The 15013-nt window shown below is 35.7% G+C and overlaps 1 protein-coding gene across 1 annotated transcript in view; it reads right to left on the reverse strand.

Moving 5' to 3' along the window:
- Nucleotides 1-446: 446 nt before the first annotated feature.
- TTC6 (tetratricopeptide repeat domain 6) overlaps nt 447-15013 on the reverse strand; it is a gene marked incomplete at both ends in the record, with an annotated part of 192057 nt that continues 177490 nt past the window's right edge. Inside the window, 5 exons of the mRNA XM_081292914.1 lie at nt 447-583; nt 1148-1373; nt 7655-7825; nt 8704-8856; nt 11970-12180. Of these exons, the coding sequence (XP_081149040.1) occupies nt 447-583; nt 1148-1373; nt 7655-7825; nt 8704-8856; nt 11970-12180 (898 nt within the window). The remainder of the gene's footprint in view (nt 584-1147; nt 1374-7654; nt 7826-8703; nt 8857-11969; nt 12181-15013) is intronic.

Genomic DNA, 15013 nt, shown 5'->3' on the forward strand with positions numbered 1-15013 from the left:
ACAAGAGAAAATGTACTTGACTTCCAAATTTTTTATAGTCATCAGCTAATTCTTTTTAAAAATCTGGGTACTGTGAATATGTTATAAGTAGGAATTGATGAAAAGGCCTATGACTTTTTTTTTCTATTAAGTACAGTATTATTTCAAAGAAAATTATTTTATTTAAAGAATATATATTTGAGCACATTAATATTCCTTGAGAAACATCCCCTTTAAATCCTGCACTCCAAGAAGAAATTTGATTTTTGAGATATTCTGAGTATGCAGAAAATGCTTTAAAGTTTATAATTAATGTACAGCATGAACATTTTGCTAAAATGCATTAAAGGTTTATAGAAGAGTAAGCATATAACAAAGGCAGTTTAAACTTCTAAACAACAAACACATTTCAGTTTCAGAAAGAACTGCTATGTAAATGACTGTAGAAACCACAGTAGTCTATGTAATCATGTATGTAAGTCACAGTCTTCAAGATCAAGTGCTTGGTTGTAGTCAGCCATAGCTTGCTCAATCAGACCTATTTTACCACGAACTTTTGCTCTGAGGTGATATGCTAGAGTGTCATTAGGCTTCAAAGACAGAGCTGCAAAAGAAAATACATTCAAGATATGTTTGTGCACTCAAACTAGCTCCATATTTAAAACTAAAATTTTACGAGAACTTTGATATAATTCATTTGATAACATTTTTCTTTAAATGTGAAATTCAGTTAAATTAAAAATATTCAATCTTCAGGCTGGGGTTGTAGTTCAGTGGTAGAGAGCTTGCCTTGCACGCATGAGGCCCTGGGTTTGATCCTCGGCACCATATAAAATAAATAAATAAAAATAAAGATATTGTGTCCATCTACAACTAAAAAAAATTAAAATTTTTTAATCTTCATAAGAAAGCAAATTTAGGGGACCACAGTACAATGACTTTCTTCAAAAGGTTGGCATTGTTTATGTATGGGTTTCCTAATAACTCTCTATATGTGACTTTAACAAAACTTTAAGTTATTACCAAAAGGAATCTATATTGATTACATTAAAAATGATATCTAAACATATTGATTCTTATGTACATTCATCTAGACAAATAGACCTGATTATTTTTTTTAGTCTAAAAGCAAACACATTAACAGCTATAATCTTACAAAAAAATATACCTTTACTCAGTTCTTCCTCAGCTAGCTCATACTTCTCCAAACAGCAGTATAAATGTGCTCTGTTGAAATATACTGCAGCCCAAAATGGACAACGTTCAACTGCACAAGCAAAATCTTCTTCTGCTTCTTCATATTTATTTAATATTGTATTTGTGACAGCTCGATTCATGAGAGCATGATCATCTTCTGGATCAAACTTTAAAGCCTTTGAGAAGTAGTCATTGGCCTATAAAATGTAAAAACAAGTATAATGAATGTACTTTAATTGGTAGCTATCCAAAAATGTGAATCACTTTTATTTTTAATTTAAAATTAAGACAAGTCATCTACCAAGTAGGCAGTAGAAGTATTTCATCCCAGATATATTGGTGCATTGACTATAGAGAACATGAAAATAAATAACGAAACCAAAAGGTGGTTTTCTGTCTCTATGACAAAATACCTAAGATGATCAACTCAAAGGGAGGAAGGATTTATTTTGGTTCACAGTTTCTAAGGTTTCAGTCCCTGCTGGCCCTGTTGCTCTGGACCTGTGATGGCATGTGGCATTACAACATCATGGTGGGAGACTATGGCTGAGGAGGCTGCTCACCTCATGGCAGCTGGGAAACAGAGAGAGGAAGGGATAGGGGTTCCAGTATCCCCTTTAAAGGCACACCCTCAATGACCTAACTTCCTTCCACTAGGCCCCACCTCCTAAAGATTCCACCACATCCCAGTAGTTCCACAGGATGGTGACAAAGCCTTTAGCCTTTGAGACGTAGGAGACATTTAAAATCCAAACCATAACACCATATATTGGGAATTCTAAATAATGTCAATGATAAAATATTTCTCCTTACTGGGAGAAATGCCCCCACTACCTGGCACCCAAATCTCATATCCATGTACAAAACAACAGCAGCTACAAATGGTAAAAAGTAAATTGAAAAAGACCAAACAAGAAGATAAAATAAATACAAATTAAGCCAGTAACATTTTATATATAAAAACATAGTAAGAGCTGAACAGACAAATGAATTTTCAAAGAAGGTTTAAACTTTTGATTTAAAATTTCAGTTATACTATGAAAAATTATAAAGAAGAGAAGGAAAAAAAAACATCTTGTTGAGAAAATTAAAAACTCTAAATTATTCACAATTCATCATTGACTCAGAAGGTCAATAAAAATTAAGAAGGCTGCAGTTTGCTCAAGAAACAGCAAAACTTCCTGTGTGAGTCTCAGAGACTTCATTTGAGAGGCTCTGGTTTACCTCATGGATACAAATTCCTCAATCTTCAACTTCCAGCTATTGGAAGTTAACTTTGTCTGGAAAGAATGAGCTTGCAAGACCAAAGATTGCAACAGTTCCCAATCACAGAATGTCTGTTGACTTGCTGACTGCTTTAAAAGACTTACTGCTTACAAATCATACCCTGCCAACAGCCCCCTAGCAATCCATCAAGAATAGCTTAATGTATGAATAGACCTTCAGCTCCCATTAAATTTGTTCAAAACAATTTGCGTAAACTATCAGCTCCAATCAAAATTGTTCAAACAAATCACTTCACCTCATCCAATTTCTCCCTAACTTTCCCTTTAGAAATCCAGTTCTTCCTGTGGATGGAACTTGTTTCGTTTCTTACTAAACTGTGTCTTCCAACTTACAGATCTATTATGCAACCCCCCCAAAAAAAAAACTGTCATTACTTTTATTTTAACCTCATTATGACTTTTTGGTTCACAAAGGGACCCTCAAAACGTGGTCTGGGGTCCAAGAACTAGTTGCTACAAGCCTTCAAACAGGTAAGAACCAAAACTGAAACACTAAGTAGCTTCCATAGCATTTTGACATGGCTATGAATCTGAGCATATGATCATATTCCTAGTAATTCTTTATATTTTGTTTTAATAGTGTATTGATATATAATAAATGGGATTTTTTTAACCATACATAGCTTGAGATGCTGCCTAGATACCCTGCTACTCAAATTAGGAATTTCTTCTAACTCACTGATGGATGAAAATTGGGTTCCTACTTTAAAATTCACCCTCAAGAGAAAATCACTTTCCATAACTTAGTTTATTCTCTCCAATTACTTCTCATTCTATTTTTCCCAACCCACCACAACCAGCCTTCTATTGGCCTCCTCCTATTTCCTATGTTGTAGTCCTCCTGAGGCTATAGATATTCTCAAATCTAAAGGACACTTTCCAGTTACTTTCTCCCAAGGCATTTCTGTGACATAAACAGTCTTCATATCTCCTTCCTTCTTAAAATCCTCTCTGTCCTTTGGATGGGCTCTCCCTGGTCCACCTCTCTGATCATTTTCTCCCATCTCCCTCACTGAACTATTTCCCTCTATTTCCCAGGACCAATCCTCAATTCACTTCCAACTTGGGTGCTATAAATACCGGTCACATGGTAGTGGCAGCTTAGACCAGGGAGCCAGATTGTTGGGTTCAAATTCTGCCTCCACCTTGGGTGAGTTACTAAAGCTCTATTTGCATTAATTTCTTCATCTATAAAACAAAGACTACAAATTTTTTTTAAAAACTCACTGACAACATTGATGTTGAAAGGATGAAGTGAGTTAATATGTAATGTACTGAGAACAATATCCATAATGTAGTGAAGATGCAATCAATTATTACCAATATATCGGTTTTCTTCTGATGTCTATAAATGAAAAGATAATAGTCTTCAAGAAATTCTCCATGAAAGTTGTTTCCTCTGACTTTTGAAAGACAATTGGATCACAATTGTAGTTACTTTCTTACTTTCTCCCTAGGCATTTCTATGCTCTGGATGGCAGCTATTGTATGCTACAGTTAAATGCAATTTAAGGATCTGTTTTGATGGGGACAGAATTGATATCCATCTGTGAAGACCTTAAAGAGAATTCATTCCTGAAGAGAAGGCTCTGGCTGCATTTGACAGTCATCAGAAATGAGATAGGGGATGACTTCAAGTTTTACTTTCTTCATAAAGTAACTTAGGCTTCATTTTAATTCACCAATAAATGATCAATAAAGGCTGCACAATAACATCACAAGATCATGACTTCAATCATATAGAAGTAAATGCCTATCTTGGCTAAAAGGAAAGAACTCAGTAAAACACCACAGTGTACTTAACTTCAAAAAATGCAAACTTTTTATTATAGCTTCCAAAACATATTACTTAGAAAATCGAAAACATATAAATTTAATGAGGTTACTAGAAGTATAGGAGTATAAAACAATTAAAGGCTAATGCAATTATAGGCCTTGATTTTTTTAACAAATGTTCTGATGTCCTCATATGTATATAATTAATTAATTAGAAAGCAGATCTGACTATTTTTTAATTCACCTGTAGTTCATAATTCATATAAGTAGCCCATTTGAATAGGGTTTTAAAACATTAAGACTCTAGTTAAAGAAAAGAGAAGCTAGCTCACCTACATGTTTTAACCATCTGGAAATTATGTGTTTTTTAAAAAATATATTTATTTTAGTTGTAGATGGGCATAATACTTTTATTTTTATTTGGTGCTGAGGATTAAACCCAGTGCCTCACACATGCTAGGCCAGCAGTCTACCACTGAGCTACAACCCCAGCCCCTATATGATCTTTTTAAATATATTTTTATTTGTAGATGGACACAATATCTTTACTTTATTTATTTATTTTTATGTGGTGCTGAGGGTTGAACCCAGTGCCTTATGTGTGCAAGGCAAGTGTTCTACCACTGAACCACAACCCCAGCGCCACTGCCACCACTATGTGATCTTTTGAGGGACACTTTCTTTTGAGCCTAAACCTTCCAATACAGTCAGAAACAAGGGTGAGTAGTTGGGAGGGAAAGGGCATAGAAGCCCTCTTCTCCACAAAGAGGCCAGAGCATGGGGGCAAAGCTGAATAGCTATTCTCAAAGCCTGCTTGATCCTAGATGTGTGTGTACTCTTAAACTCACACATCCAATGCATCAAGACAGAGGATGGAAAATATTTTAGATGAAATATTGCCCAGTTAATGTGTCTGCAATGTGGGAGAAATCGAGTTATACTTTTTAAAAATTTTTAAAGTTCAAGCTACACTTTGGATCTAACCAAATAATTTTGTATGGGATGGTCCATAGAGTTATCAAAGAAATAAATGTGAAAGGTAATGATCATCCTTTCATGCAAATGGAAGCATATACAGAAACCAGAAATCACCCTGGGCATTTTATTTGTCTTAATCTCTTTACTAACTTTACAATGCTAAAGAACATTTTTAGAACTCAGCAGGAGGGTGATGAGATTAGCAAAGTTTAAGGCAACTGACCTTGGCATTTCTGCCTGGGAAACACTGGTCTCCCAGCCTGACTGAAATCTGAGTGAGGACAACCTCATCCACACCTTACAGAATTCTACTTTCCATAACTCTGCCTCAGCATCTAGCTTCCCCACTGGGGTAACAGCTGTCAAGGCCATGACCTCTAACTTGAGAAAAAGTAAGAGCAATGGCAGTAGAAATGGAACAAAAGGGACATTTTTAGGAGGAAAGAAAAGAAATTAAGAAGTTAAATGGAAAAGATTAGATGGCTGTCTAGATAAAGGAAATGAGATGAGAAAGAGACAGGGATAGTTGACTTTGTTGTACTCAGATGACATCTTGAATTGAGAGAGGATTTATTCAAAGAAAGATGGACTGGAGATAGGGGGCATAGAAATCAAATCATTTGGGGCCCTAATGCACTTATAAAATATCCACTTTTAGCAACAGGAGATAAATATTAGAAAAAAGGTGGAGGCGTAAATCATGGGAAAAAAATGGACTGTCTGAGTATGGTTCCTACCCCTAAAGATTTTAGAATATTATTATAGTGAGGATATTAGAGATGGATCTGCAAAAACAAGTGTAGAGAGAAGTGAGGCAGGAGCAAGCCCTGGTGTATCACCAACTCAGAAGAGAAGCAGAAAGGAGGGGCCAGAAAAGCAGACTGAGAAGGGAAGCAGCCAGCCAAAATGGTAGGGAGAAAGACAGGATAGAATGGTGTCACACCGAGACAAAAGAGCTTTAAGAAGGGAAAAGTATCCTGGGTCAAATGCTGCTGAGAAGTCAGGTAAGAGGAGGATGGAGGAGGTGCCTGACAGTGGAGGCAAGAACACTGTCAGAGGAGCAGTGGGGGCAGAGGCTCAGGTGGAGAGGATTGCCTAGAGCCTGTGAGGTGAATTAGACAGATGGCTTACCAAAGACTTCAACTAAGAATGGTCATGAAGGAATGGGGGAGCTTGCCTGAGCAGGCTGTGAGGGCCTGTGTTCATTTCCTTTTTTTTTTTTTTTTAAGATGAGGGTTATTGATGTATGCTCTTATGTTAATGAGGAGGAGGAGGTTACAAGGTAATGTTTTTGTTATTGTTCCAAGTACAGGAATTAAATAAGTAAATAAATGAGGGTATTAGAGTTATTTTTATATTTTATATTCTATAAGCCCTCTTGTTTTTAGAAAAACTCTGAAAATTTTAAAAAAACATGGAAAATAGATTATAGATTATAGATTAAGACACCTTTAAAATACACATAAAGACATATAGAGACTATTAAAACTCTTCTATGTGAATAAATGTCCAGTTAATTTATTCTTGAGTCAAAGAGGAAATAAAAGTTGCAGATGCAAATTTTTAGGAAAACATTAATTAATAACAGCATTACAGGATATATTTAACACTTCTGAGCTATAAACTTAAAATAGTTAAGAAAGTAAACTTTATGTGGTGTGTACTTTACTCAAGTTAAAAATAATTATAGACCAAAATATGTGAGATACTGCCAAAACAATACTCAGGGGGAAAAAAGACATAATTTAAATAAATTTTCACAATATAAATAAAGGGTGACAATAAGTTAACTTACTCTTTTGTTCTGTTTGTCTTCAGTTTGTTAGATAAAAGAGTAATTATAGATAAAAAATAAACAATCAGAAAGGCAAGAGTTTGAATCATGTAAATGCATTATAATTCAAATAAATAAGTTTTAAGAAAACATCATCTAATATCCTAATCCCTTCATTTTAAGCATTAGGAAATGAGGCCAAAAGAGATTAAGGGGTCACACAAAACCAGAACTACAATCCAAGCCTCCTTTCTCCCAATCATATGCTCACTGATAAAATGTAAGGTATAAACTAAGCTGAGTTAGCAGCTCCATCAAGAGGGTCTTGAAGGACATCCAAGTGGAGGTGGAAATAGAGGAGAACAGAAGGTTCCAGGCTGAAAGCTGGTGACGGTGAATATAACAAAGGAAGTCTGACACTCAGGAAAAAAAAAAATGTTTCTGGACAAGCATCGAATATTTGATGAAACTAAGGAGAATAAATCCATATAGGTGTAAACATATAATGGATAATTATAAACATTGTTATGAAAGAGAACACTATGTTTTTAAAGAAAAGCTAATTATTTATTAGTTTGAGATGTAAAGATTGCAATGTCAAACTATATATAACAAAGAAAGTATTTATTGTCCAAAAGAAAATGTTCAGGAAAACTCACATTACCTGAGAAAACTGCCTGTGGTGAAAGTAGATATTTCCGGCATTAAAGTAAGCCAGTGAGTACTTGGGGTCTAAAGCAATCGCTGCTTGGTAGTCTTTTATTGCATTCTGTTTTTGGCCCATAAACTCATGAATCACACCACGATTTGTTATGAACTCTGCTGTGGTATTGATCTGCAACATGATAGTGAGAGTCTTTAGCATCTGGGAATAGTATTTATTTCTTATTTCATGTCGCAGAAATGAACATTATGAAATCTACTTGTGGGAAACAAGTAATTTTATAGTGTAGGTAAAACCCCATTAGAGCAAATATTTTGAGAAAGGACTTGGTATGAAATTGGTTCGGTGTCAACACTTTGTTGATTTGGTTGCAATAAAGCAAATAATCTTGGTGCTTTACTAAGTTTCTTGCCAAGGAATAGCTGCAGAGGGAAAACTTATCTGTTTACCTATGTTGAACTAGAGAGAAATTAAATTGAATAGTTAACCCACTTATTTGTCCTCTGCAGTAGTACTTATCTTTAAATTCTTTCCTTTTTCTCATCTCAAACCTTAGGACATCCACCCAAATCTACAGAAACCAAATTCAAAAGCTAGAAGAAAAGAAGAATTTCTGTCACTACATTCAAAATAGGAGATTTTTATTTGAAATTTCTCTACAGGAAAAATCTGGGGATTTACCTTAATCTTTCTTTAGTTCTTTAGTTCCTTCAGACCTAGAACATTGTTTTATGTTTTACATTCATTTTGTATTACAAGATAAAGTTCATGTCCTATGAAACTTACAAGCTGCACTTACTAAGAAGAATCAATGTTTGTCAGGAATTAGTTTATTTTTTCATTTTAAATGCATTTAGATTACAAAATCTCAAGTCATAATAACTCTCAACCCTGGGAACTACTCAAGAAAAAAAAATAATTATTTCCTCCAAAAATAATATTTTTTCCACAAGCCACTTTAAAAAGGTAACAGAGAAGTTCTTTCTTGGACCGTTTCATTAATGGTGTTAATTTATGCTAATAATAACATAATCTAAGTAGATTTTTACCTTTATGGCAGCATTAATATCCTGCATGGCAGCAAAATTATTACCCATCTGAAGACAAACCACAGCTCTTCCTTCATAGGCCAGGTAGCTCTTTGGATCAATTTCTATGGCAATAGTAAAATGGTTCCAAGCTTTCTGGAATTTTCCTTGGGCCTAAAATAATTTTTTGATTTCATGAAATAAGAAATAGTCTATAGGGGCTGGGGATGTGGTTCAAGCGGTAGCGCGCTCGCCTGGCATGCATGCAGCCCGGGTTCGATCCTCAGCACCACATACAAACAATGACGTTGTTGTGTCCGCCAAAAACTAAAAAATAAATATTAAAAATTCTCTATCTCTCTCACTCTCTTTTAAAAAAAAAAGAAAAGAAATAGTCTATAACATGACAAATGCTTATGATTCTACCTCACCCAAAATCTACGACATGTGGTACTACTAAAGGGCATATGGTACCAAATCTAAGATATGTTAAACAAGAAGGTAGACTATTTATGGTGAAATTTTATGGTGAAATTTTAATTAATTAAAATAAGTTCAATTACAGAGTCACCTCTTATACCAATTTGAGGCAACATTAAACCATGGCCACCACGTGAAACACCAATGAGTCTAACAATTGCTGAACAGTTTACACTGAGTTCCAAACACATAGGCAGGGATTATGTTTATTTGCTTGGCACTGAATTCCAGTTATATAACATATGCATGATATATAAAGTAAAATCAATATGCGTTGCATAAACAGATAAAACATATTTTGATAAATTGAACAGCATCTGGAATTTTAGGACCATTATACATATTCCAAGAAAAATGTTCATAAATCTACTAAGCTTGTGTGGTGTATACCAAACTTAGCACCAAGTGGAAAAAAACAGGAAAATGGTCAGGAGAGGCACTTTAAATAGGATGTCAAAGTATGTCCTAGAGAAGACCAGTTTCCAAACACCTCATTAAGCGAGTTGATGAATTTGGCATAGTCCAGCTCTGTCATTTTTTTCATGGGCTCAAAAAGCTAACCTGTCCGAATCTCAGAGACTAACACCAAGCTGAACCCAGCAATTATCACAGAAAGCTAAGAAGAAATGCCCCTACTAAAGGAAATAGACCTTGCTTTTTTTTGAGAGAGAGAATTTTTTTAATATTTATTTATTTATTTTTAGTTTTCGGTGGACACAACATCTTTATTTTATTTTTTTTATGTGGTGCTGAGGATCAAACCCAGCTCCCCATGCATGCCAGGCAAGTGCGCTACCACTTGAGCCACATCCCCAGCCCAACCTTGCTTTTTGATAGGCAAATCTTTTCTCTCTGCATAAACCATTTGGAAATCCATATTGTCATCAAAAGTTCATTTACTAAACAAGGAAGTGGGCAAATTGAGAATAGATTATTGGAATATTAAACTGCAGACTCTCCTAATAGAACTTATCTGTCATCTGTTCCTCACAGCAACTGCTAGGCTCCCTTCTATATCCCACCTGGTAGGCAAACACTAAAGGAATATGTAAGTATCTGTTGAATAAATTGTTACTCTTTCCCCTGGACAGTACTCATGTGGCCCTAAAACTCTCTCTAATCAGTCTTTCATTTCTTGACTCAATCCTTTATACAGAAGCGCTTTTCAATCCTTTTGCAGTGAGGTCTTCATAAAATGCAAATCTTCAATGTCACTTCTCTAATTAGTGCTGGTCACGTTTTTAACTGGACATCAAGATCTTCACCACCAGCCCTTATTTAATTTTCTAGCCTCATCTCAAACCACTCTCCCTTTGCCCATAACATCTTACCCCTTGAACCCTCCATCTCTTTCTTTCAAAGCTTTCCAACGGGCTGCTCCCTCAGTCTGGAACACTACACCCTAGCCCAACCCCTACTTCTGAATAGTTACTAATCTTTCACATCTCAGCACACAATTGCTAATTCTTCAGAAAGCCTCCACACTCCTCAAACAAACCTAGGTTCCCCTGGACTAAAGACTGTTGTTTGTCTTTGTAGCACTTATCATGATTATAATCAAATCATTATTCATACAATTGATTATTAGTGCCTGTCTCTCCAATAGGAAGTAAACTCTCTCAGAAGAAACCAGCATATCTTTCTCGCTGCTGTATCCCTAGGCTAATGCAGTTCCTGCCTGTATCAGGTATGCAGTAAACACCTGCTAAATGCAGTGAACCATGATGCTGACACATGCCGCTGGATGTCTTCAGCTCTATCTGCTTTGCAGTCACCTCATCCCTTTACAAATTCTAATGTGATCTAGTAATGGCTAATTTTATGTTTAACTCTCAGAAGGCAATCTTAATTCCCTATTAATAAGTTCTGGAGAATACCTCACTATAGCCAACAATCCCAAACACCTCCAATGTTATCAGCCTTAGATCAGTCAAAATTGTGTGTTTATGAATGAAAAGGCAGCAAACTTTAGGGGCATATTATTAACAGAGATATCTACAGATTATAATAATTTGAACACAGTCTTTTTCCATTACTTAAAATCTTTTGAATATTAAAGGAGATAAAAAGAAGACGTACAATTGCTCAGTTCCTTCTCACGAAAAATATAGCACATTTTTTACTCTTTTCCAAAAATGTCCCTGCATCTCTTATTATTGAAAATCACTAGTGAGTTGTGAAATTTCAGTGCACAGGACAGGCCAGAGTGTCATAGAAACTATGTGGAGACTTGCATGGCTCCCCACAGTGTAGCACCCTTCCTCCCTGCTGGAGGGACAAGTGCCTGTCCAGATCTTCCCAGCAAGGCCTAGTTCACTGCCATTTGGAAGATGACTGACTCCAGAAGTCCCTATAAATCATCTGATCCCTTACACAGCTGGAATCCTCTTCAAAACTTTCATACATTGTTTATCTCCTTTACTTATTTATTTTTTCAATAATTCAATAGGACAAAACCTATGGAACCAAGATATAAACTAGAGATGAATTTCATATGTGAAATTCATCTGGTAAGTTTTAAAAGCTGTTTATAAGAGTAGGGAGGGGTTCAAACATTAAAGAAACTCAAGTTCCAAGGATCCTCTTCTGACTAGCATTTCAGGTTCCAAGGCTCTTCCAGGCAGGTCCCCTGTACCCTAAACAAACCCCTGCACCCTACTGCTGTTCTGCATATTAAAGTAAGGGAAAGGTCAAAGTTCATAACCAAAGAAATCGCCTTTATCCCCATCACAAGTAAATGGGCAAATATATTCTTTATCCTGTCCAAACAATTTGTCGGTGGTTAAGTTGTTATTATATAATATTACCTGCAAATTATAGCATAGACTAATTCTGGCTTTTATACATGATGGATTAAAATGTAATGCTTTCAGAAAATCCTTCTGTGCTTGCTTGGTAGCTTCATCATGTCCATATTCCATGTAGGAATTCCCCCGACCAACAAGAGCATCCAGAAAATGTGGGTTAAGTTTAAGAGCCCAGGTGAAGAAACTGACAGCATCTTCATACTCTTTAATTCTGAAAAAAAAAAAGAAAAAAGGAAGGAAGGAAGGAAGGAAGGAAGGAAGGAAGGAAGGAAGAAAATATTGGTGCCTTCTGGTGAATTGATGCTTTCTAATAACAGAATCAATATTTTCCTGTACATGACTTTTCCAAAAAGCATTACATTGGACCTTATAAAAGAAAATCTTTCATTTTTTATTATCCATTTTAAGAAGGAGGTACATAAGTTTATATGATCTAAGGAACTGTGACAGGTTCTCAAAAGATTTTGGTAAAAGAAGAAAGGGAAGTAAAAGCCGTTTTTACATCAGAAATGTGAGGGGATGATAATCTTGAATTCTTTTTTCAAGTGATAAAAGTCTGAATGGCATTCTTCAACCTTGTTTTAATAGCTATCAATTACCAATAGGGAAAAAGCCTGTGCTCTTATTGACAATGTACTCCATGTAAATTACAGTCATGTACTGCCTAACAAAGTTTCAGTTAACTACAGACCACATATGCAATGGTGGTCCCTTAAGACTTTATCATCTAGTGACATCGTGACCCTCTCACTTGATGTAAATACACTCTATGGTGTTCACACAACCATGAAACTATCTAACAATGTGTCTCATAGAACTTATCCTATCAGTAAGTGATGCATGACTTATATTACGAATAAATTTATTTAAATGTATTTAATATACATATGAAAGGGACCAGGTTTTCATCACTGTGAGTTCTTGCTTCAGATTTATAAAGAACTATTTGACTTCAGAAACAAGGAGAGGAAGAAGTGCATTTTACTTATTAACTTGTGAATTTATGTGGCTCAGTGATAATTCTCTCTGGCCTCCCTAGTTAGTCTCTTGTGGTGGGGTGAGGGCTTTGAAGGAATCAAATATTTGTTCAGGGACACATAAAGTCACTTTTCCATTTCGCCTGCATATCTAATTGCTAGGAGCCACAAGCAAATAATATGATGCATGGCACTTTCGGTTGTAAGGTGACTCCAGCTAGCCATTGAGATGATATGATTATGTTAAGATTTACATTCATATGGAAATTGGACTCCTGCTGTTCACCTTGGCCTGCTACGGGACTCATGTTACGGGACTCCTGGAGAGTTCCCATTGGTTGGGGAAGGATAGTAGGAAGGAATTCCGGGGGAGGTCCGGCCCCCGGTTCTGCTAGACGCGCGCGTGGGTGGACCGGTTTTTGGCTTGCCGGCGCGTACGGAGTATTGGCAGCTTTTTCAAAAATAAAGTTTTGTTCCTGCTTGAGTGACTCGTGATTCTGTGCCCAGCCAGACTGAGGCATCTAATAATTATATTTAGTCTCAATATGGAAAGAGTCCGGATTTAAAAAAACTGAGGACACTATTTACTTACCAGACACTGTGCTAAATGCCTTCCATATTCTATTCTACTTGGTTCTGTAAACTACTTATGACTGCATTTCACACATGAAAAGAAAATCATGGCCCAGAAAAGTTTCACATAGGAAATGGCATAATAAGTAACAAACCAACTTTGCATGGAGTAAATACCTGAGACTCAAACTGAAGTAAGGCTTACTTCAAAATTTGTGCTTCTCCACACAGCCACCTCCACTGCACATTCTTTACTTAAAGTGTACTTTAGTGGGTGCAGGAGAGCCAGTGAGCTTGAATCTCAACTACGCTGTTGTATTCAAAATATAATAAAATGGGTCACTATTTTATCCATTTTTCTTTATAAAATATTGTATTTTCTAGAACAGTTACCCTGGGATTCTTGTATTTTATAAAGGAAATTTGGGATAAATGATGCTATGTCTTATGGCATCTTGAAATCTACTTGAGTGATGACGGGTGAGGTCTCTGTGGTAAGTGTTCTTCATAGGCTTTTATTTGGTCCTCATTACAACCTTGGAAAATTAGTACTCATTTTCATGTTCTGGTTTAGATCTGGACTCCAAGCCTGAACACACACATTAATACATGGAACCCAGGGCAACTGTTCTAGAAACTATTGTATCCTATATATTACTCAAAAACAGTGTATATATTACTTAAAACAGTGTTCCCCAAAATTCAGTCCTTTTGTGCTGAAAGCTACCCAACTTTGTTTCCCACCTGCGCTACCATCTACTGAATATTTCTTTTAAGTCAACTTTTTCACTTAACTGAATATATTTTAAAGTGAAATCTAATTTCAATACCATAAATAGAAAAATCAGTATGTAATGCCACAAACAGATGGTACTCCTAGAAATAAATATATTAGAAATGGATGCTGTGGTCTACAGCACACCAAACCTAGGGACTGTGGCATCTCTTATAAAGATAGAACATTGTTAAAGACTGACTCTTTGCCTATTTATTGACTGGGTTATTTGGTATTTTGGTGTTAAGTTTTTTTAAAGTTATTTATATATCCTGGAGATTAATGCTCTGAGGTGCAAGTGGCAAAGATTTTCTCCCATTCTCTAGGCTCTTTTTTTACACTCTTGATTGTTTCTTTTGATGTGAGGAAGCTTCTTAACTTGATAGTGTCTCATTTATTGATTCTTGATCTTACTTTTTGAGCCAATCAATAAATAGGCAAAGGAACTGAACAGGCACTTCATAGAAGAAATATAAATGGTCAACAAATATATGAAAAAATGTTCAACATGTCTTGCAACTATAGAAATACAAATGGAAAGTACACTGAGATTTCATCTCATTCCAGTCAGAATGGCAATTATCAAGAATACAAGTAATAACAAATGATGGTGAGGATATGGGGAAAAGTGTACACTCATACATTGTAGGTGGGACTACAAATTGGTGCAACCACTTTAGAAAGCAGTTTGGAGATTCCTCAACAAAACTAGGAATAGA

Source organism: Spermophilus citellus (genome assembly GCF_964194105.1).
Source record: "Spermophilus citellus genome assembly, chromosome: 4".
NCBI lineage: Eukaryota > Metazoa > Chordata > Mammalia > Rodentia > Sciuridae > Spermophilus > Spermophilus citellus.